Source organism: Etheostoma spectabile, unplaced genomic scaffold (assembly GCF_008692095.1).
Source record: "Etheostoma spectabile isolate EspeVRDwgs_2016 unplaced genomic scaffold, UIUC_Espe_1.0 scaffold00009177, whole genome shotgun sequence".
Lineage (NCBI taxonomy): Eukaryota > Metazoa > Chordata > Actinopteri > Perciformes > Percidae > Etheostoma > Etheostoma spectabile.
Genome location: NW_022603667.1, coordinates 14,251 through 37,374, shown reverse-complemented (window position 1 = coordinate 37,374; position 23,124 = coordinate 14,251). Strand labels below are relative to the sequence as shown.

The following is a 23,124-nucleotide window of genomic DNA, read 5'->3' as shown; positions in this document are numbered from 1 at the left end:
TAAATGTTTGTATGTATGTATGTTTGTATGTTTGTATAAATGTTTGTATGTATAAATGTATAAATGTTTGTATGTATAAATAGTCACCATCCGGGTACTCTAGGCGCACCATCCGGGTACTCTAGGCGCACCATCCGGGTACTCTAGGCGCACCATCCGGGTACTCTAGGCGCACCATCCGGGTACTCTAGGCGCACCATCCGGGTACTCTAGGCGCACCATCCGGGTACTCTAGGTGCACCATTCGGGTACTCTAGGCGCACCATCCGGGTACTCTAGGCGCACCATCCGGGTCCTCTAGGCGCACCATCCGGGTCCTCTAGGCGCACCATCCGGGTACTCTAGGCGCACCATCCGGGTACTCTAGGCGCACCATTCGGGTACTGTAGGTTTACTGTAAATAAATAATGTAATAAAGGGCTCCGTCTGGTGGACTGATAGCACAACTACAGCTCTACTGTGCTTTCTCTGCCTCATCATGTTACCATAGTTACAGCTGCTCAGCCATGGTCCATTAAATGTCACATTATTATGGTTTGGGATTTACTCAGTGCTGCACGACATGAGGGAAATATGTGACTACTTTGTTAGTATTCTGCTAAAATACAACACATTATTTGTTGGATAAGGAAGTATTTAAGTTATTTCAAATAGACATCTGGAAAGCAGTGCTGCCCACGTTTGGGTTTGAACTCTGACGTTGCTTCGTCGTCTGGACGGACACAAATGGAGACGTTTGGAAACGGCCTCTTATTGGTTAGACTTATGTTCCCTGTCCTAGTTTCAGGCTCCCAGACCATGGTCTGGAAGCAAAGGTATTGGCAACAGATGAAGCCACCATGTCTTGAAATCTTGATCAGTCCAGCATCAGGATTCAGCCAGAGTTGTGTGTTGTGTTGTTTGTGTGTTGTGTTGTGTTGTGTTGAAGCCAGAGCAGCAGAGACCAGACTCTCCTGAACCTGAACCTAGCTGTGTGTCCATGGATCAGTGTTTAGAGGACAGCGTCCTGCAGAGACTCAGTAAGTCCCCCAGTCCCAGCTGTCCCGTTGCATCATGTTGTGTCCACGTTCTAACATCTTCTCTAGCATCCAGACGCCTGCTGGCTCCACCCATCATCAGCTCCTCCACCCCTCTCCATCCTGTAAAACACCTGCAGCTCCACCAGTACCACCCTGTGTCCCATCATCAGCTCCTCCACCCCTCTCCATCCTGTAAAACACCTGCAGCTCCACCAGTACCACCCTGTGTCCCATCATCAGCTCCTCCACCCCTCTCCATCCTGTAAAACACCTGCAGCTCCACCAGTACCACCCTGTGTCCCATCATCAGCTCCTCCACCCCTCTCCATCCTGTATAACACCTGCAGCTCCACCAGTACCACCCTGTGTCTCATCATCAGCTCCTCCACCCCTCTCCATCCTGTAAAACACCTGCAGCTCCACCAGTACCACCCTGTGTCCCATCTTCAGCTCCTCCACCCCTCTCCATCCTGTAAAACACCTGCAGCTCCACCAGTACCACCCTGTGTCCCATCATCAGCTCCTCCACCCCTCCCCACCATGTAAAACACCTGCAGCTCCACCAGTAATGTGAGTGGGACCAGTGCCATATCAGCACCGGGGTTACCAACCCTATTCTGTACAGACAGTACACTAACACAGCTCCTGTGTCGACCAATCAGAACTCCTGTTGCTGCTCTGAGACATTTGTGTTACAGTTTTACTTCAGATTGAAGTCTTTGATTTTAGCAGGAAACCACGATGACGGCAGAGGATCTTTTAAACACTCTGGAGGATCTAAAAGAAGATGAATTTAAGAAATTCAAATGGTGTCTGCAGCAGCCAGAGCTCCTGGAGGGCTACCCAAGCATCAAAGTGTCCAAGCTGGAGACGGCAGACAGACAGGACACGGTGGACGTGATGGTGAAGACCTTTCATCTCCATGGAGCTCTGAAGGTGACCCAGAAGGTTTTAGAGAAGATCAACAGGAGGGATCTGGTCCAGAGTCTGCCAGACCCCGGCTCAGGACCACGAGGTCAGTCAGTCGTTGTAACATGTGTTTTCAGTCAGAAAGACATCACAGCACATAGGGGACGGAAGGGGTGGACTGACTGTCTTTTCATTTAGTTTAGTTGTAACAGTACATCCTTTTGGGGGGGGGGGGGCTGTAGCTGTTTCTGACAGTAATTCTTCAATAATAAATCAAATGTTACTACGTATTTCCACACAGAGTCAGTGGATGTCAGTGATGCTGGAGAGACTTCAGAGAACAGAGGAACCCCCTCCTCTCGGAGCAAAGGTACGCTGCTGCTGGATTCTCTGGTATGTACGGGAGCCCTGAGGGACACCGTCTACTTTTAAAGTTTGAAAACATATAGTCCAGGTAAGTTAGTGACTCCCTTCTCCAACAAGTTAAACACGGTGCACTAGAACTTCAGCTGTCCGAGCTAATGTGAGCGTGTTGACGTATGAAAGCATCAAACCTGCGTTTTACCTGAAGGAGAAGAGCCATCACTTTTAAGAAATTCTCCCATTTTAATAATTGTACCAATGACAAGAAATAAAATACATCTGTTATATTACCATTATTCAAATTCCAGTTCAGTTCATCTTTAAGATCCTAAAACCAGCTCTAAACAGGAGTTCAACTATAGACTCCATTATGATGCCACAATCATAAACCACAGTGTGAGTCAGACGTTCCCTGGTAGTTGTAGTAAATTATAGATCTGATACCAAAGCATTAATGGCTTGGACCCAAACACCAACGGCCCTTTTTCAGATGCATTTCCCTTTTTCTCTTCAAGTAGGACAAAATCCCCCAAAGTCTTAGAATCAGATGTAAAAAGAGAGTTGTCCTGTGCTCGTAAAGAGTTAAACACCAAATCCAGGTAAGTTCCAGATACCTTACTGAAGGTTTCTTTGTCTAGTGGTGCCTCATATCTGCCAAAAGAGACTTCAGAACATGCTTTTTAAAATCTAATTGGATACTTTGAGTCCTTGTTAGGGAAGTCCCTGGTTGATGTCATATTGCTGACTCGGCTCTCTTGTAGCGGACTCTGTCAGGCCTGGTCCTGGAGCCGGTTTCGGACTCTGCAGGTTGCAGCTGCATGTGCAGTGATGTGAACCTGGGACTTCTCTTTGGGAGACACGAGATGTCCCAATCATTCACGCTCGTCACATGTTGGAGCTGAAGGATGAGAAACTATTTAGATTTACCAGAGTAAACACAGGTACATTAGCAAAGATTAGTGTGTGTGTGTGTGTGTGTGTGTGTGTGTGTGTGTGTGTGTGTGTGTGTGTGTGTGAGAGAGAGAGAATCTTGTCAAAAAGTCTTTTTTAATTATAAATATTTTCAGATGTGCTGTGAGCATTTCAAATGACACCAAACCACCAGGTTTTATTCTGGAAGTAAAGTGGTTTTCTAGAAATACAAACTGGGACCAATGAAGCCATTTGGAGCAGGTTGCTGTCAGCACACCAGCATGGCATTCTGGGTAAAGCTAACAGAGGATCAGCCATAGACTGAGTGTTGGGTAGAGACTAGCATCTTAACAGCTTCCTCAAGTTCCTCTGGGCATCATGGGCTCCACCTCTCTCTCGGCACCGCTCCACCTGCTGGGTGGAGTTGCCTCTTTTCATCTTGGGAGACTCCTTGCTGCATTCTTCCCAAGATACTAGAGTTTCTAAGAGAACTACCAAAGCTTTGAGGGTTTGGAGAGCAGCGCCATGTCTTGCCTCGAGGTGTGACAGCAACATTTACTGGAAAATGGAGTCGGTTCCCCAGGTCAACGTTCAGTTCCCAGTCCTGCTAGTCCTTTGTCCTACTAGGACCGGCCTTTCCATGTGTCTCTGTGTCCACCAGTGAGCTGTGTGTCCACTGAGCCTCTGCTGCCTTCCACTGTTGACCTGTTCTGCCCTGGACGTCAGCCTGGGAGATTTTAGGGTTGCTTGACTCCCGGTATTGCAGGACCTCCCTTGTACGAGTCCCCCTAAACTTTTCATTTAGGCTAATGAGAGAGCTTCAGGATGTTACTTTCATACAGGGCTTTGAGAAAGACCCAACAACCTTCTAGGGAACCTCCTCACTCTTCTCTGGAAGCCCTCAGGCGCCCACTCTACTGGGTGAGCTAGAGATCGCCCCATGCTTCCAGCTCTTGATTGGTCGCTCGCTCAGACAGAATCACTGAAATGGTACATCCAGTGATCATCTCCTTATCGAGTCTTACCCACTCTGATGTTCTGGAGGAGACCCTCAAACTAAAGCTGTTGTAGTAGTCCAGTATTAGGTCTCAGGACTTTGCCGTGGTGCCAGTTAAGGGAACCTCAACAAGCTTGTTGGTTATCTAGCCGCAGTCATTTTTGAGGTCCAACCACATCAACACCAGGCCCCCCTTGTTCTGTCTGGCTCCCTGTATCAGCTGCGTGACCACACCTGTGTGCTCCAGACATCCCGGTACCTTTGGGATCTAACCTTTCTGCGCCGAGTTTTCGATGTACACAATCCCTAGGAGGAAACCTATCAGGAGCCTTGACACCAAGCTGAAGAACACTGAGCAGCTAAATGGTTCTGAAGTTGTTGAAGTTCTCTGAATTCTCCTCCTTTAGAATCCACACCCCGTCAGCACACCCCCACTAATGAGCAACCTTGCCCCTCCTCCAGATGACCTTTAGGATCATCCAGAGCCTGTGGAGTAGCCCTGGGCAGGGTTGGTTGTAGGGGGGGGCGTTTCTTGTAGACTCCTTAGGGTAACCTATTCGGTGCGGGGGCTACTCTTGAATCTGCTTCAAGATGGGCTGCTTTGCCCACGGTTGGTGAAGGTGGATTAATCAAAGACTGGAATTGGCCAAGATCTTTCTCCCTCTTTGCTTCACTAAAGGTGTCTCTGAGGTAGCTGTCGGTCTCAGATCTGGAAGTGGTGATCTGTCCACTGAGTTATCCGCTGCAAACTGCAATCTGCGTAATGACATGATAACATTAGGCTCGTTAGAAATGAAATGCTCCTGGTCTGTAAAGTGGACCAGAGCAGGCAGCAGCACTGGGCGTGACAAAGATCCACCGTCAAGTCAGAAAGCCAGTGGACTACTTGTTAGTCGGCTAAGGTTAGCTTGCTAACTCCACCTTACCCCCCCCTCGCCACATTGATCACAGAAAACACGCCAAATGAAGCTGTCACTCATGTGGCGATAGCAGTGTGCTTCCTGTTGATGAAGCATTACTTTTATTTGACTATTTTATCAGCTGGCTCTCTGTCTCGTAACGGTACTTATCCACTGCTCGTTGATCTGTTACTACAAAACCTCTCCTCCGGGTGCTGTGACTCTGACCATTCTGCTACGTTGATTTGAATGGAAACGGCCTTTCTATCCATTTTATTTCTATGCCCAGATCTCTCTACCTCTACAAAGACTGATGGTGGTCACTGCTTGAAGGTTCTTGGAGGCTTTCCCCTTGGCTGCTGCTTCTAGGACTGAATCAGGGTCTTTGTCAAACTGGAGCCACTCTTCTCCTTGCTAGCTTGGGGGGACTTGACCAGACCATGTTCTGAATGTGCCGGGCTGAGGCTCGGGTCACCTGGAGATTCTGAGCACTATGGGTTGACTCCGGGTCTGGCTTCTCCTGCATCTCAACAGGTGTTGCTTCAGTGTGCTGAGACACTCAGACTGTCTGCAGGCGCTCCATGTGGACCGGGTGTATCATTAGGCCACCCGGGTTCTTGCAAACTTTGCTTCAATCACAAATGGTAATTATCTTATTTCCATTGCCATTCATCATCATCCTTTAGGTCCGTCTGGCTGGGGGGCTTCTGAGGTGTGTGACCTCTGGGACATCCTGACAGGATTAGCTTGTTAGTAAGTAGAGTAATTAGCAGTCAACACTTAACCTGAGGAACCACAGGTCCACCTGGCTGGGGGGCTTCTCCATTACTGACTGTATGAAATATGTTTGGTTGACCATAATGATATTTTAGATGGCTCCATTTTATGTTATTAAAGGAAAGATCTTTGAGTTGTTGGTTATTCTCAGGAAGCCAATTCTTTAGTAAAAGAGTATTTGTGTACTGAGACTGCATCTGGAGACCAACATCATCATACTTCATATTTGTTATTTTTGTTTCCAATGCAGACGGGATTGTTCCAGTACCAAAGCCACCACAACACATCTCATATTACCAACAACAGCTTCAGCCAAACCTCCAGGATGAGTTTGGGTGTGCTCAGGAGGGGTGGACCCAGAACAAAGATGGCCGACCTCTGGATGACATCTACACACATCTGTACATCAGAGCTACTGGTGACGTCCACATCAACACACAGCATGAGGTCATGCAGCTTGAAGCGGTGAAGCCAGCCGATACAGAGACAACCATTACACCTTGTGACATGTTCAAACACCCCTCTATAGAAGACAAAGCCATAAGGACAGTCCTGACCAATGGAATCGCAGGAATTGGAAAAACCTTTCTAGTGAACAAGTTTGTGTTGGACTGGTGTAAAGGAGAAACCAATCAAGATGTGCATCTCATTTTCCCCTTCACCTTCCGCCAGCTGAATTTAAAGAAGGAGGACAAGTGGTGTTTGGCAGAGCTCATTCATGAATGTATCTGGGGGACCAGAGACATCAAAGAAGAAGCTCTCAATTACATCTTTACAGCTCTGCAGTCATCAGGAAACACCAACTTTGACAGGAGTGAATTCAAACTTCTGTTTGTTCTGGACGGACTGGATGAGAGCCGCCTTGATCTGGACTGCTCCACCAATAAAAACAGGGCAGTTAAAATTGATGTGACAGCGCCGACCTCAGTGGACGAGCTGCTGACGAACCTCATCACCAAGAAACTGCTTCCCTCTGCTCGCATCTGGATAACCACACGACCTGCAGCAGCCAATCAGATCCATTCTGATTTTGTAGACATGGTGACAGAGGTCAGAGGGTTCACTGACCCACAGAAGGAGGAGTACTTTAGAAAGAGATTCACAGATCAGGAGCGGGCCGACAGAATCATCTCCCACATCAAGACATCACGGAGCCTCCACATCATGTGCCACATCCCAGTCTTCTGCTGGATCACTGCTACAGTTCTGGAGGACGTGATGAAGACCAGAGAGGGAGGAGAGCTGCCCAAGACCCTGACTGAGATGTACGCAGAATTCCTGGTGTATCAGATTTATCAGACAAAAGAGAAGTATGACCCAGAAGAGTGCATTCAATACATTGAGTCATTAGCAAAACTGGCTTACCATCAGTTGGAAAAGGGCAACCTGATCTTCTACGAGAAAGATCTCAAAGAGAGTGGCATGGACGTCAGTGGAGCCCCAGTTTGTTCAGGAGTGTTCACAGAGATCTTCAAAGAGCAACGTGGGAAGAAGAAGGATAAAAAAAAGATGTTCAGCTTCATCCATCTGAGTGTTCAGGAGTTTCTGGCTGCTCTCCATGTAGAGAGGGCAGTCATTAACAGAAACAAGAACGTGATGTTTGGGCGAAGTCTGGTTCAACAAATACGAATGGTTTTCAGCAAAAAATCGGTGATGTCTAAGGTCCACAGGTTTGCTATTGACAAGGCCTTACAGAGTCCAAACGGACACCTGGACTTGTTCCTCCGATTCCTGCTGGGTCTTTCTCTGAAGACCAATCAGATTGTTCTAGAAGACCTGCTGAAACAGACAGGAACTAGCCCAGAGACCAATCAGGATACAGTGGAGTACATCAAGATGAAGATCAGTGAGAATCTGTCTGCAGAGAGAAGCATCAATCTGTTCCACTGTCTGAATGAACTGAATGATGGTTCTCTAGTGGAGGAGATCCAACAGGCCCTGAGTTCAGGACGTCTCTCCACAGATGAACTGTCTCCCGCTCAGTGGTCAGCTCTGGTCTTCATCTTACTGTCATCAGGAAACAATCTGGACGTGTTTGACCTGAAGAAATACTCTGCTTCAGAGGATGTTCTTCTGAGGCTGCTGCCAGTGGTCAAAGCCTCCAACAAAGCTCTGTAAGTTCACCCATTACCTTTGTACCTGTTCTCCTCTTCACCTGTTCAAAATCCACTTTTCTCAGGGTATCATTATTTCTGTAGTGATTTGAATGTTGCATTTGAAAGGAAAGGTGAGGCTAAGAAAATACACACTGCTGGGTGTTAGAAGCTTTTTTGTTCTAAAAAGCCTTTTAAAATGTCAGCGACGTCATACACATGGTACGGCCCGAGATACTGCTTCACAGCGAGCTCTGAGTCACTTCCTTTGTCTCGAGGCACCGACCACACAGCTGACCGGTTAGTCTCTCCCTGTCAATACACACGCCAGAAAGAGCTCTGCCGATGTTTTAAAGACCACGCCGAAATATTCAGTCTGGCATTCTGGCTCGAAGCAGAAGTGGGATCACTAGCAGACCGCTAGAGTGTTATGGGCAACAACTCAACCTGTGAGAAATCAAAAGGACATGAGTAGTCGTTCATTCAACTTTCAACCTATAATCCATGTTGAATTTGTAAAAACTACAATCAAATCTGAGATTTCTCAAAGTCAATCAGGTGAAAGAAACAGATTTAGCTGTCTAGCTTCATAGACTCCCATTCATGTAGCACTCAGCTGGGATCCCCTCCAGTGGAACTCTGGTGGAACTGCAACCAAATTCGGTACTAAATAGGGGAGTGAACAGGCTCTCTGTACATTTTATTTAGCTGATGCTTTTATCCAAAGTGAATTACAGTGACTGACAAGTGCAGTGAACCATGTAGGTAAAACTAAGAAGACCAAGAATCACATAGAAGTACATTCATACTTCAAATACTTCATACTTCAGATAAGCTAAAATACCACACGTAAGTGTAGTTTATTTCATCAAACCATCTTCTTCTTAGGTGCAGTTGGAAGAAATGTTTTATTAGCATGCGGTGGATGGGGTTTGGACCTCAGGCTGTCCTGATGTAAAGGAGGAGCTTGTTCCACCATTTAGGAGGCAGGACAGCAAAGTCTGGATGTCGTTGAGTGACTATATGTGTCCCTCACAGACAGTCTTGACACGGCTGGGGTGTGTAGCTATTTCATGAGATGTCATTCAGACAGGCAGAGATACTTGCTGGTACTTGCGTTTCAGACTGGAGAAAAGAGAGAATTAGTCAAGCGTGTTACCCCCTGGCTCAAGGCTGGCAACAAAACGGAGGTCTCACATAGATTAACCAAAAAGTATTTTATTTAACTAGACTAATAACACAACTTCCATCCATCCCGGCCGGGCCAGAACTCTCCCCAACTGGATCGGGCTGTATGCCAAGTCTCCCTTTAGTTCTATTATATTCTTGATTATATGTTAGATAAATCTGAAAACTATGTGACTAGCTACTACTCCCTAACATTATTCGATTCTATGCCCTAACTAGTGTATCAAAATAAGTCCCAGGCTGTCTAAAACTATTACAACAAAACCAAGAGAGACGAGGTAAAGAGAGCTCCAGCCCGGTCGGGCCAGAACTCCCCCAACCGGATCGGGCTGTATGCCAAGTCTCCCTTTAGTTCTATTATATGAAACTATGTGACTAACTACTACTCCCTAACAATATTCGATTCTATGCCCTAACTATAAGCTTTATCAAAAAGGAAAGTCTTAAGCCTACTCTTAAATGTGGAGACGGTGTCTGCCTCCCGAACCCAAACTGGAACCTGGTTCCACAGGAGAGGAGCCTGATAGCTGAACGCTCTGGTCCCTGGAACCAGACTGGAACCTGGTTCCACAGGAGAGGAGCCTGATAGCTGAACGCTCTGGCTCCCGTTCTACTTTTAGAGACTCTAGGAACCACCAGTAACCCTGCATTCTGGGAGCGTAGTTCTCTCCCAGGGTTGTAAGGTAATATAGCTCTTTAAGATAAGATGGAGCCTGACCATGAAGAGCTTTGTAGGTGAGAAGAAGGATTTTAAATTCTATTCTGGATTTTACAGGAAGCCAATGCAGAGAAGCTAAAACAGGAGAAACGTGGTCTCTTTTCCTGGTTCCTGTCAGGACACGTGCTGCAGCATTCTGGATCAGCTGTAGAGTCTTTATGGATTTTTTCGAGCAGCCTGATATAAAGAATTGGCGGAGGACTGCATTGCAGACTCTTATTCAAATCTTATCCAGATTGGACTACTCTGAAATTATTTTAGCAGGTGACCTAAACTGGGACTGGCTGAAACCTTGCTCAGATGAATTTAAGTCATTTTGTGATTCTGTCAACTTTACACAGTTAATCAACTCTCCCACTCGTTTAAATTTTAAGTGCCATGTGAAATCCACCTTAATTGATTTAATTTTGACTAATGTCCCGCACAAATTTTCTGCTGTTGGTGTTTTTTGCAATGACCTAAGTGACCCCTGCGTTATCACTGCTGTAAGGAATACTAAGTTGCCTAAATGTAAACCTCGTGTAATATGTAAGAGGAATCTCAAAAACTTTAATGAACAGGGCTTTTGCCATGATTTGTTTAATTGTGACTGGAGTAGAATAGAGCTGATTCCCGATGTGGAGTCAGCCTGGATCTTTTTCCGGGATAGTTTTCTGCAAGTACTAAATAAACACGCCCCAATAAAGAGATTTAGAGTTAAGGGGCGGGATAATCCCTGGTTTTCCTCTGAGCTTGGAGATATTCTTCATGACCGCAATTTATCTTGGGCCAAAGCAAGAAAATCGGGCTCTTCGTCTGATTGGCTTGTTTTTAGACAGCTAAGAAATAAATGTTCTTCCTCTATTAAGAAAGCAAAATCTGATTTTTATCTGTCAGCCACTACTAAGACCTTAAATGACCCCAGAACATTCTGGAAGGCTATAAAATTACTCTCTCCTAACAGAGACAGTATTAATGTTCCTTCTTCTATTATGAAAGAGTCTGTGGTAGTTTATGACCAGCTGGAGATATTGAATCATTTTAATGAGCATTGAATTCAGTCGGGTTCTTTGTTTGACACTGCTGGTCCTGATACTGTGACATCTTGTAGAGATGTACCAGTCACTACAAGTGTCTTCAATCTTGCTCCATTTTCAGTGGATGACGTTCAAAAAGCCCTAAAAAAAACCCAGGACCTGATCTTATAGAACCCTATTTCTTAAAAATAGCTGCGGATTGTGTAGCACAGCCTCTAACGTACCTTTTTAACCTTACTTTAAAGAGCAACACTATTCCTAAAATATGGAAATCTGCATTTGTTTGCCCATTACTGAAAGGGGGTGACCCGTCAGACTTAAATAATTATAGACCAACTTCTAATTTGTCTGTTTTGGCCAAAACGCTTGAATCCGTGGTGAGTGATCAGATGAAAGACTTCTTGCATGCTCAGGATATTTCATCCCCAGTTAGTCAGGTTTTAGAAAAACACATAGTACCATCACAGCTGCGATGAAGGTGATGAATGATATCTCTGTTGCTCGTGACAACAAGCAGCACTGGGCAGCACTTTTTATTGACTTGTCAAAAGCTTTTGACACGGTTGATCATGATGTTTTAAAGATTAGGCTTCTTAAATCGGGGTTTTCAAAGAAAACTGTCTCTTGGTTCTCAAACTATCTTAGTAAGCATGATGGTGTTCACTCTGGTATTTTACCAATCTTTAAAGGGGTTCCACAAGGCTCTGTATTTGGCCCTCTTTTATTTACTATTTAAATAAATGATCTTAATCGGCATGTGTCTGATGCAAACTTTCATTTTTATGCAGATGACACAGTTATTTACTGCTGTGCACCCTCTCTTAAACAAGCCGTTGCACATTTACAGAATGCTTTTAATGTGCTCCAGAATACAGATACAGCTGAAACTTGTGCTCAATGCAGACAAAACCAAATGTTTGCTTTTCACAGACCTTCGGAACAGGCCACTGAATGTTCCCTCAGTGGTTACTCTTGATGGACGGGAAATACAGACTGTTACAACTTATAAGTATCTTGGTATTGTTATTGATGACTGCCTGTCATTTAAGCCTCATTTTCACTGTCTAGTGAGAAAGTTGAGACTAGAATTGGGTTTTTACTTTCGAAATAAGCTGTGCTTTTCTTTTAATGTTAAAAAACGGTTAGTGGCATCAACTTTTTTACCTGTGCTGGATTATGGTGATATACTCTATTTGCATTCATCTGCTCGATGCCTTCAGATGATTGACGCAGCCTATCATGCATCGTTGAGATTTAGTACTAATTGTAGAGTAAACCCATCACTGTGAGCTGTATTCTCGTGTAGGGGGGTCTGCCTCGGCCACACGGAGGCTTTGTCATTGGTTTACATTTATATATAAGGCTATTCTTGGTGCGCTTCCATCTTATTTATGTTCACTTCTTATGTAGAAAAGTCCTGGTCCTTACTGTCTCCGTCCTCAGGCTGTTGTCTTGTTTCCTGTCCCACGGGTCAGGACTGAGCTGGGTCGGGACTGAGCTGGGTCGGGACTGAGCTGGGTCGGGACTGAGCTGGGTCAGGACTGAGCTGGGTCGGGACTGAGCTGGGTCGGGACTGAGCTGGGTAACAAGACCTTTGCTTACTCTGCTCCCTTTACATGGAGTTTGCTGCAGAAGAACTTGAAACTTAGTAAATTGGTTCCTTTGAGTATTTTGAAGCTGAGAATGAGAAGCTTTGAGTTGGACTCCCTCACATGTCGATGTTTTAATTGAGATTTTATTGTAAGTGCATATTTGGTTTTCATGTGTGTGTCTTTGTGCGTATGTGATGATGTGATGTAATTTTGATGCCTATCTTGGCCAGGTCTCCCTTGCAAAAGAGATTTTTAATCTCAATGGGTATTACCTGGTTAAATAAAGGATAAATAAATAAAAAAGAATAAAATCTGCCCCCGTATGGTCAGATCCTTTTACATTTCGTATGTCTAAATCAAACGGTTGGAACAAAAGACAGTAAGGCATAAGCTGCTGATTTGGATTGTGGAGTGAATGGAGAACCCCCCCCCCACACACACACACACACACACACAAACAGTGTGTACCAAAGTGTCTCTCTGAACATCAGAATAACTCCTCTTTTATACTTTTCTTCTTGTCCTCATACATATCAGCTTATCTATTTCTGTGATACAGTGTTACCTTCAAACTACTCCTTATTTGTAGGACACTTCTAATAGATGGACACATTCCGATCTATTCTCAACGTTGGGATCGGGTTACCTCAAACTAAGACTTCTGTGGAAGATCCTTAGAATGGATGAAATACTGTTGAAAACCTACATGCTTAAATATTCCACCTATCACTAGTGCTTCTTTTTTATGATTTGAACAATTCAGCTGATGTGAGTTAAACTTTGTAGAAAAGAAACTCAGCAGAGAGCCGACATCGTTGTCATTAGTCTGCATGAGTACAGCATCCGCTCCCATCCTTGCTAGCAGCCACATACAGCGAAACAGGTCCATCTGCAGGGCTGCTCGGTCAGGGGCAGAACACAAAGACTTGACAGACTCAAAGGCATCTTGACATGGAAGCAACCATTCAAACTTACCCTGGGCTTAGTAGAGAAGTGAGTGGACCAGCTACTGTGGAGAAGGGTTTACAAAACCCACGATGAAACCATCAAGCTTCTTTACATGGAAACACGGAGAGGACCAACTCAATGCACGTGGCTCAGCAATTTTTCCAACATATAACTCAGCTTCTAACTCCTCGCATTTTTCCTGAGACATGCAATTAAATTGTAGTCTAACTGGCTTAGCATCTCCCACCTCAGTATCATGTTTTTATCAGTTTCACCAACTGTGTATGGTGTGGTTCAGGTAAATGTTTTAACACTCCCAGTTTATCAAGTGACTCAGTCCTTAAGACGCCCTTTTAACATACCATCATCAGGTACTATCAACTCTTCCTCGATTTTCCCCGTCAGATCCCCAGATGGAGATCAATGTTCTAATGTAACTGCTGCAGCACCTAAGGAAACCCTAGACCCGGGACCTGGCATAACAGAAATTATAATAGGGTTTTAACAAATTTAATGTTGCACAAACAGAGGAGCTTTTGGTGCATCCCTATGGAGGCTGGGGGCATTTAACCTGAGTGGGCAATGTTCAAATTTCCCCCTGCTGAAGCTGCGGTGGGGAGCTGTGGTCTTAAGGTCTTAGGTGCATCAAGGAGCGATAACCCACTAACACCGTGGTGGACACTGGTGGTCAGGGAAGAAGTCTTTCCGGGATTTGTTATCCCGGAGGACTCCGGAGGCAGTCGGAAGGTACCGACGGGCCCGAAGGGCTGCAGCCACTTCCGTAAAAGAGGCAAAGCAGCGGGTGTGGGAGATGTTTGGAGAAGAAATGGAGAAGGACTTTTGGTCGGCACCAAGGTGCTTCTGGAAGATTTCAGGAGGGGGAAACGGGGAACCACCTAAGCTGTGTACAGTAAGGATGGGATGCTGTTGACCTCAACTGAGGAGAAAATAGGGCACTGGAAAGAACACTTTGAGGAACTCTTAAATCCAGCTAATACACCCTTTATGGTAGTGGCAGAGCTGGACAATGATTGGGGATTGTTGTCAGTTTCCCTGGTGGAAGCCACTGAGGTAGTTAAGCAACTCCACAATTTCAAAGCCCCAGGGATTGATGAGATATGTCCAGAAATGCTGAAAGCTCTGGGTGTGGAGGGGCTGTCTTGGTTGACACGCCTCTTCAACATTGCGTGGAAGTCTGGGATGGTGCCTAAGGAGTGGCAGATAGTTGAACCTTGGGTTGAAGAGAAACAATGCGGAGTCCGTCCTGGTCGTGGAACAATGGATCAGCTCTTCACTCTCGCAAGGATCCTGGAGCGAGCCTGGGAGTATGCCCATCTGGTCTACATGTGTCTTGTGGCTCTGGAGAAGGCGTATGACCCGGTCCCCCGGGAGATACTGTGGGAGGTGCTGCGGGAGTATTGGGTGAGGGGGTCCCTTCTCAGGGCCATCCAATCTCTGTACAAACACAGCAAGAGCTGTGTGCGGGTTCTCGGCAGTAAGTCGGACTCGTTCCAGGTGAGGGTTGGCCTCCGCCTTGGATTGGCTTTGTCACCAATCCTGTTTGGAGTATTTATGGACAGGATATTGTGGCATAGTCAGGGTGGGGAGGGGTTGCAGTTCGGTGGGCTCAGGATCTCATTGTTGCTTTTTGCAGATGATGTGGTCCTAATGGCGTCATCGACCTGTGACCTTCGTTTCACAGCCGAGTGTGAGGATCAGCACTTCTAAATCTGAGGCCATGGTTCTCAGCAGGAAACCGATGGCGTGCCTTCTTCAAGTAGGGAATTTGTCCTTTCACCAAGTGAATGAGTTCAAATACCTTGGGGTCTTGTTCAAGATTGAGGGGACAGTGGAGCAGGAGATTGGTCGGTGAACCAGTGCAGCAGGTGCGGTATTACATTATATTTATCGTACTGTTGTGACAAAGACTTATTCCAGTTAACATTCAGCATGCTGAGAATCACCTAAACAGCCGAGGAGTGCACCCGAGCAGCTGCTGGAACCGCTCTAACAACCTGCTGCACAAAATTAACAAACTAAAACAAAAAGGGTCAGTGGGAAGAACAGGTGTCACTCATTGCTTATACCTATCAGGAATAACGGTTCAAGTTGCAAGTGAAGAACAGAACCAAGAGGGAGTTGGTGTACAGAGAGAAGAGGAGGGGGCCCGGGACAGAATCTTAAAGGATCCCTTTGGGAGTAGACAAGGTTCTGACACAGATTCTCTCAAAGTTGCCTGGTAGGTGCGGTCTTTGAGGTAAGATGTGAGCAGAGATTGTGCAGAAACTGAGACACAGATCCTGAACGGTGAAAATAAGGTTTTGGTGTTTCACTCTTTCAAATGGATTAAAAGAAGGATGACCTCCGAGGGGAGAGAGGCTGCTCCACCAGTTTCAAGCCGCTCAGTGACAGGGACGAGGGCAGTTTCAGTTGAGTGACCTGCCTTGAAACCAAAATTGCTGGGATCAAGAAGGTTGTTCTGGTGAAGATAAGAAGAGAGTTGGTTGAAGCTAGCACTATGAAGTGTTTTTGAGAAACCGAAGAAGAGAAACAGGTCTGTTAACTTCAGACAGGTTGAGTGTGGCTTTTTTTGGAGAGGGGTCACACTCGCTACATTGAGAAAGTCCAGGAAAAAAATGGTTGACTAGGTGGGATAGGATGTGTCAGAAAACGGTTTCCCAAATCTTTCACAAGGTGTTTTTGTTTTCCTGGTAGCTACCATCATATCAGTGTAAGTCACATCAAATACCGATAAACGTGTTTGCACTTATGTTCTGCACATATGTTTAGGCTGAGTGGCTGTAACCTGTCAGAGAGAAGCTGTGAAGATCTGTCCTCAGTTCTCAGCTCAGAGTCCTCTGGTCTGAGAGAGCTGGACCTGAGTAACAACAACCTGCAGGATTCAGGAGTGGAGCTGGTCTCTGCTGGACTAGAGAGTCCACACTGTAAACTGGAGACTCTCAGGTCAGGAATAATAAACCTGTAAAGGGAGAACTAGATTTGTCACACAGTGTGTTTGTTTTTCTTCAGTCAGTGAACCATTTTTCTTTGATAATAGTAATGCCTACCTAAATATAAGTGTAAGTAATATGAAATACAGATATAAATGTTTTTCACAAATGTTCTGTACATATGTTTAGGCTGAATGGCTGTAACCTGTCAGAGAGAAGCTGTGAAGATCTGTCCCCAGTTCTCAGCTCAGAGTCCTCTAGTCTGAGAGAGCTGGACCTGAGTAACAACAACCTCAGGGATATAGGAGGGAAGCTGCTTTCTACTGGACTCAAGAGTCCACACTGTAAACTGGAGACTCTCAGGTCAGGATTCATTAACCTGTAAAGGGAAAACTAGATATGTCACACAGTGTTTTCTTTTTCTTCAGTCAGTTAACCATTTTTCTAAATATAACTGTAAGTAATTATGAAATAGAGATATAAATGTCTTCTTACATATGTTCTGTACTTATTTTTAGGCTGAGTGGCTGTAACCTGTCAGAGAGAAGTTGTGAAGATCTGTCCTCAGTTCTCAGCTCAGAGTCCTCTAGTCTGAGAGATCTGGACCTGAGTAACAACAACCTGCAGGATTCAGGAGTGGAGCTGCTCTCTGCTGGACTGGAGAGTCCACACTGTAAACTGGAGACTCTCAGGTCAGGATTCAGCTTCTGTTAAACAAATAACCATTTATATGTTGCTTGATATACAAGTTAATGTATGTTGAAAAGATACTTAACGTCTTTCAGCCAGTTGTTGTTTTCACGGCCCACAACTTCCATGTTTTGGTTGAGTCTCACTACTCTCATCAGCACCTTCTTCAGCAGCAGCATGCAGCTGTTTCCATCCAACGAGCTCTGATAATCCCACTATACACCAACTGCTCAGCAGCCAACACCATGCAGAACCAGTTAGACACTAGCTGGTAAAGAAAGTTCAACATCTGGCAGCTTAAAGCTTCACTAGACAACAGGGTTGATGTTTTACAAGTTATTATAAAATAAATCCAGACGGAAATTAAACTGTAAAAATGGCCTCAGGGCCCCCAGGGTTAAGAGACCAATATTTTCATTAAGGGTTTGTGGAGACCGAGCCCATTTTGTATCCTCAGAACATTGCATGAGACTATGTGATTCACTCACATATCATACTAAAGATGTTTTGTGATCTTACAGATGTCTGCTGTCTACCAGCCGTGACAGAGAAAGCTTTAGGGCTATACCAACTTAAGTCAAATTTCTTTGTCTGGTTCTGTGCCAACTTTTAAATCCAATATTTCCCCAGACTCTTCCTCGTTACTTTGCTCCTTTGTTGGACTGGCTGTGGGCCACACAGAAGTTTGCCAGTTGAGTGAGAGGTCAAAAATAAACTTATGCAGATTAAATTTATGCAGATTAAAAAAAGACAAATTACTTTGTGTGAACTTCTGGTGGTATTTGACTATTTAACAACAATTTATTTCAAAGAAGTGGACTGATGGGACAACTGGGCTAATTTTAACACCGCTAAATTTAGGACATTTACACTAAAGGAGAAAGACATGATGAAAATGAATGAATTATTATTGTAAATTCAAGTCTTTTTCTGTGTATGTGTGTGTGTGTGTGTGTGTGTGTGTGTGTGTGTGTGTCTGTGTGTGTGTGTGTGTGTGTGTGTGTGTGTGTGTGTGTGTGTGTGTGTGTGTGTGTGTGTGTAGTCTGTCAGGCTGTCTGATCTCAGAGAGTGGCTCTACTTCTCTGGCCTCAGCTCTGAGCTCCAACCCCTCCCATCTGAGAGTGCTGGACCTGAGCTACAATCATCCAGGAGATTTGGGGTGAAGCGGCTTTCAGCTAGACGAGAGGATCCACACTGCAGACTGGACACTCTCAGGTATGAACACACAGCAGAGCTCACTGTTGTCACAGTGTGTACCAGCAGCCTGGTGATAACCGCTGAGACTCATCTCCTATTATTAATGAGTTACATCCTTGTTCTAGCATTCTGAGGACGTCTCGATTATTTTGATGTTCAGAGTTCATCTTTAACCTTAGAAACCTGAGAAGTTTTATATGTTTTGAAGATGAGAGATGAGGAAGCTTCTGAAGGGTTACCCTGACTTTTTTTCTTCCTCCAGACTCGATCATTGTGGAGAACAGAGGCTGAAACCTGGTCCAAGGAAGTGTGAGTGTGCTTTCACTTTGATTTTATAAAATCAAGGCATCTGGTCAAGAGGATTAGTATTGTATTAGTAAGCATCACTTACAATGGAAACAAAAGGCACAGACTGCATCATCTTTCATTGCTTTAACACAAAACAGTCAATGACAACATTTCCAAAACTCTTTTCTCATGCAGAACACTTTGTTTCTGCAGTGCATTGTTCAAATCCACAAATCCAACAACACTTGTAGAACCTTGTAGAATAGATTAAACTGACAAATTAAGATGAAAAGGGTTAGGGTTGTTAACTTAATGCCAAACTAATAATAAACTGTAATAGCATTTGAATCTTAAATAAACTGAAATATTAGAAATAAACTAAGATGTTATCCCAGAGGACTCCGGAGGCAGTGGTAGGATACCGAAGGGCTGCAGCCTCTGCCATGGAAGAGGCAAAGCAGCGGTGGGGCTGAAGACATGGAGAAGGACAGCACCAAGGTGCTTCTGGGAAACTGTTCAACCTCGCAGTGAAACAACGGACCAGATCTTCACTCTCGCAAGGATCCTGGAGGAAGCCGGGGAGTATGCCCAACCAGTCTACATGTGTTCTGTGGATCTGGAGAAGGCGGATGACCAGGTCCCCTGGTACCTTGCAGCTGCCTCCGGATTCCTCCGGGATAACATATCCCAGAAAGACTCCTTCAGTCGGACGGCTCCCCTGACCACCGGTGTCCACCAGGGTGTTCGTGGGTTACCGCCCCTTGAGGCGCCTAACACCCTAAGACCACAGCTCGCCGCCGTAGCTTCAGCAATGGAAACTTTTAACATTTTCCACTCAGGTTCAATGCCCCCAGCCTCCACAGGGACCCCCAGCCTCTACAGGGATGCCTGAAAAGCTCCGCCGGAGGTGTTAGTTGACAGTCCAAATGCCAGATGGTGATTAGTTGACAGCTCGGCCCCTCTCTTCACCTGAGTGTCCAAAACACACGGCCTCAGATCAGATGAAACAATTATAAAATCGATCATTGACCTTTTGGCCTAGGGTGCTCTGGTACCACGTACACTTATGGGCCAACAGGCTTCAGACTGGTGTGGAATATCAGAACAGCTGTAGTTAATTTGTTTGTTCGTGGTCTTGTGTCTTTTTTAGTTTTATACATTTGATGCCATAGTTCTAATAGCTGATAATGGTTCTGTAATATAGCCTACTATATTATTGATTGTTTTTGCCTGTTATGTTTAATTTATTGGGCAATAAAGGCACATTTTTGTTAAGAAAGTGTTTTCAATGACATTCAAAACGGTGATAACTGAAACAGATATACAACACACCGTGTGTTTGTGTGTGTGTGTGTGTATACATGTGTATTGTACACAGACCTGAGTACTACACAGATAAGAACATCTGCCTCTGCACCACCAAAGTGAACACTATAAAATATATAAATGCATATGACACTGTTTTCAAACCCACACAACTGACATAGACTCACTTACAGACGGCATCTTGGGAGTTTGTGATCAATAACGTATGTTGATGTAACCACGTGGTGTCCCATTTCATGGGGGGGGGGATCCCCCTAGCCCTCACCCCACACAGACGTGTACAGGCCATCGATATGGACAACTAAAACAACAATACAGTTTCATAAGGACAGAGACATTTATACAAGACATCAGCTTGGCTAGACAAATACAGACAACAAGGCGTGGACACATGAGAATTAATGTGTGCAGGTGTAGCTGTTTGTTGAAATGTTGATGATGTTGTTGATGATGATAGTGTTCTAATGGAATGGAATGTCATTCCACATCTTGGTGTATAGAAAAGGATTTCTGACCAGAGTTGTTTTTATATGGAGGAAGTGGAATAAGTGCCTTTGAGACTGACCTAGTGAGGCGTCCTGGTCTCATGTGGGTCGGGAGAAGTGCACCAAGTGCTGGTAAGGTGGCGTTTAGAATCTGAAAATAAAATGCAATAGCGTGGCTATTTTAGTAAGTTTTAGTAAGTCACAGCTATAGGCCAATGCAACGGTGAGACCACTATGGAGGGTTACTGTGGATCTGAGAGCTCCATGGTGTAGTCTGGTGGATCTGGAGAGCTCCATGGTGTAGTCTGGTGGATCTGAGAGCTCCATGGTGTAGTCTGGTGGATCTGAGAGCTCCATGGTATAGTCTGGTGGATCTGAGAGCTCCATGGTGTAGTCTGGTGGATCTGAGAGCTCCATGGTATAGTCTGGTGGATCTGGAGAGCTCCATGGTATAGTCTGGTGGATCTGGAGAGCTCCATGGTATAGTCTGGTGGATCTGGAGAGCTCCATGGTATAGTCTGGTGGATCTGAGAGCTCCATGGTATAGTCTGGTGGATCTGGAGAGCTCCATGGTATAGTCTGGTGGATCTGGAGAGCTCCATGGTATAAGTTTCAGAAACAGAAGAAGAAAGATCTGATCTGATATTGTTATACACATAAAGTTTCTGATTCAACTTTTTTGTTAAGTTAGACACATGTTCTCGGTGTGTGAGGAGCAAATAAAGTAGCACACTAAGATCTTTGGAAGTCTTTGTGACGACAAGTTCTTTGTTGGCAAAAGTAAAAGAATGAAAATACATACATTCAGTTTTCTGAACATTGATGGTTAAATGGTTCTTTTTCAACCAGTCATGCATAAGCTGAAGATCAGATTATAATTTGGAATTTATGAAATCAGGATTTGAATCAGAGACAAAAATCACAGTATCATCAGCATCATTTTACATCGAAACATTTAAGAACAGAAGGAAGTTGAATTTAAAGCTTGTTTCGGAATTCTATTCTCATTTGTCAAGTTTTGATCAAATCAACAAAGTAATAAAGCAACAAATAAACCATCAGGTTTGTTAGATGATGAACTGATGCTGTGTTGTGTCTCGTTGTCTCCGTCAGATTCCTGTGAACTCTCCCTGGACACAAACACGGTGAACAGGTACCTGAGACTGTCTTACAACAACAGAAAGGTGACACGTGTGAAGGAGGATCAGCCGTATCCTGATCATCCAGAGAGGTTTGGGTCCTGGTATCCTCAGCTGCTGTGTAGAGAGGGTCTGACTGGTCGCTGTTACTGGGAGGTCCAGACCAGAGGAGGGGTTCATATATCAGTGAGTTACAGAGGAATCAAGAGGAGAGGACACAGTAGAGACTGTGAGTTTGGATATAATGATCAGTCCTGGAGTCTGGTCTGCTATGATGATGATCCTTACTCTGTCTGGCACAATAAGAGAGAAACAGTCCTCCCTGTCTCTTCCTCTGTCTCTGGTAGAGTAGCAGTGTATGTGGACTGTCCTGCTGGCTCTCTGTCCTTCTACACAGTCTCCTCTGACTCACTGATCCACCTCCACACCTTCAACACCTCATTCACTGAACTTCTCTATCCTGGGTTTGGGTTCAGGTCTCCTGGCTCCTCAGTGTCTCTGAGTCCTCCGTCTGTAGGATGGAGAGTCTCCTCTTTGGCACAGAAACACTCACACTGCTCCCCCAAACACACAATCTCAAACTAAATCTCTAAATCAAACTCAAATTACAAGAGAATAATTCATTAAAGGAGTCACTAAAATATACGTATACACATTATAATAACCACCAATAATTAATGGTTATATTTTAGTTCATAATTATTTTACTGTCTGCAAACAATGAAATTATTTAGAATGTTTACTAATAACTACTTATAGTTGTTATTTTATAATTATTTTATGCATTTAGATAATTAATATCTATAAACATGTGGATGCAATTATAACTAGAAACTGCATTTCCTGCAGAAAATGCGTGGGAATGCTAAATAGCTGAATTGCTAAAGCTAACCTGGTTGAATAGTTTAAATCAGTAAAAGTTGTAGAAAAAATTGAAATGCTAGAGCTAAACTGGAGAAATAGCTAAAATCAGTGAGAAGATGTTGAAGTAGTGAGAATATTTGAAAATGCTGAATAGCTGAATTAATAAAGCTAACCTGGTTGAATAGCTTAAATCAGTAAGAAGAAGCTTAAGTAGTAAAACTAGTTGAAAAAGTAGGAATGGCTTTAACTAAGTTTAATAACACCACTAATGTAAAAGAAGGTGGAAAAATTCAAAAAAAATTGAAATGCTAAAGCCAAACTGGATAAATTGCTTAAATCAGTAAGAATACAGCTAGGAAGCCTTTGATCTCTGTGATGTCATCTCTTTGATCTGTAATCAGTCAACGATGCACCCGCTCTAACTGTCAACTGTGGGAAATCGCAGCTCCACTAAACCTGCTCCCAAACAAATGGTCGGACAGGCAAAATAAAAAGTTATTTCAGGCAAATAACCTCCTCATGAGCACCAGAAGGCCTTTGTGAACGTATTGATATAAAATTCATGTTGATAAACTTCAAAATGTGGGCGTGTTGGCGATTTAAAAAAGTGGTTTGCTCTGCATTTTGCTCAGAAATGTGGACTATGTTTAACATGGCCGTGGATGGAGGAAGATCCTGAACTCTGGTCATTTGAAAGCTCGCTGAGCGAAAACTATATATACTTATATATATAGTATAAATATATATATTCCT

At 44.4% G+C, this 23,124-nt stretch overlaps 1 protein-coding gene across 1 annotated transcript; it reads left to right on the top strand.

Moving 5' to 3' along the window:
* The first annotated feature begins 768 nt into the window (after nucleotides 1-768).
* Nucleotides 769-22,503, top strand: LOC116679035 (NACHT, LRR and PYD domains-containing protein 12-like). Its single transcript, XM_032508767.1, is given in 11 exon segments — nucleotides 769-1,019; nucleotides 1,749-2,034; nucleotides 2,230-2,298; nucleotides 6,127-7,990; nucleotides 16,222-16,395; nucleotides 16,572-16,745; nucleotides 16,901-17,074; nucleotides 18,115-18,224; nucleotides 18,227-18,287; nucleotides 18,532-18,578; nucleotides 21,482-22,503. Coding segments are annotated over 10 exon segments (3,558 nt in total). The 5' UTR covers nucleotides 769-1,019; nucleotides 1,749-1,760; the 3' UTR covers nucleotides 22,093-22,503.
* Nucleotides 22,504-23,124: the final 621 nt, after the last annotated feature.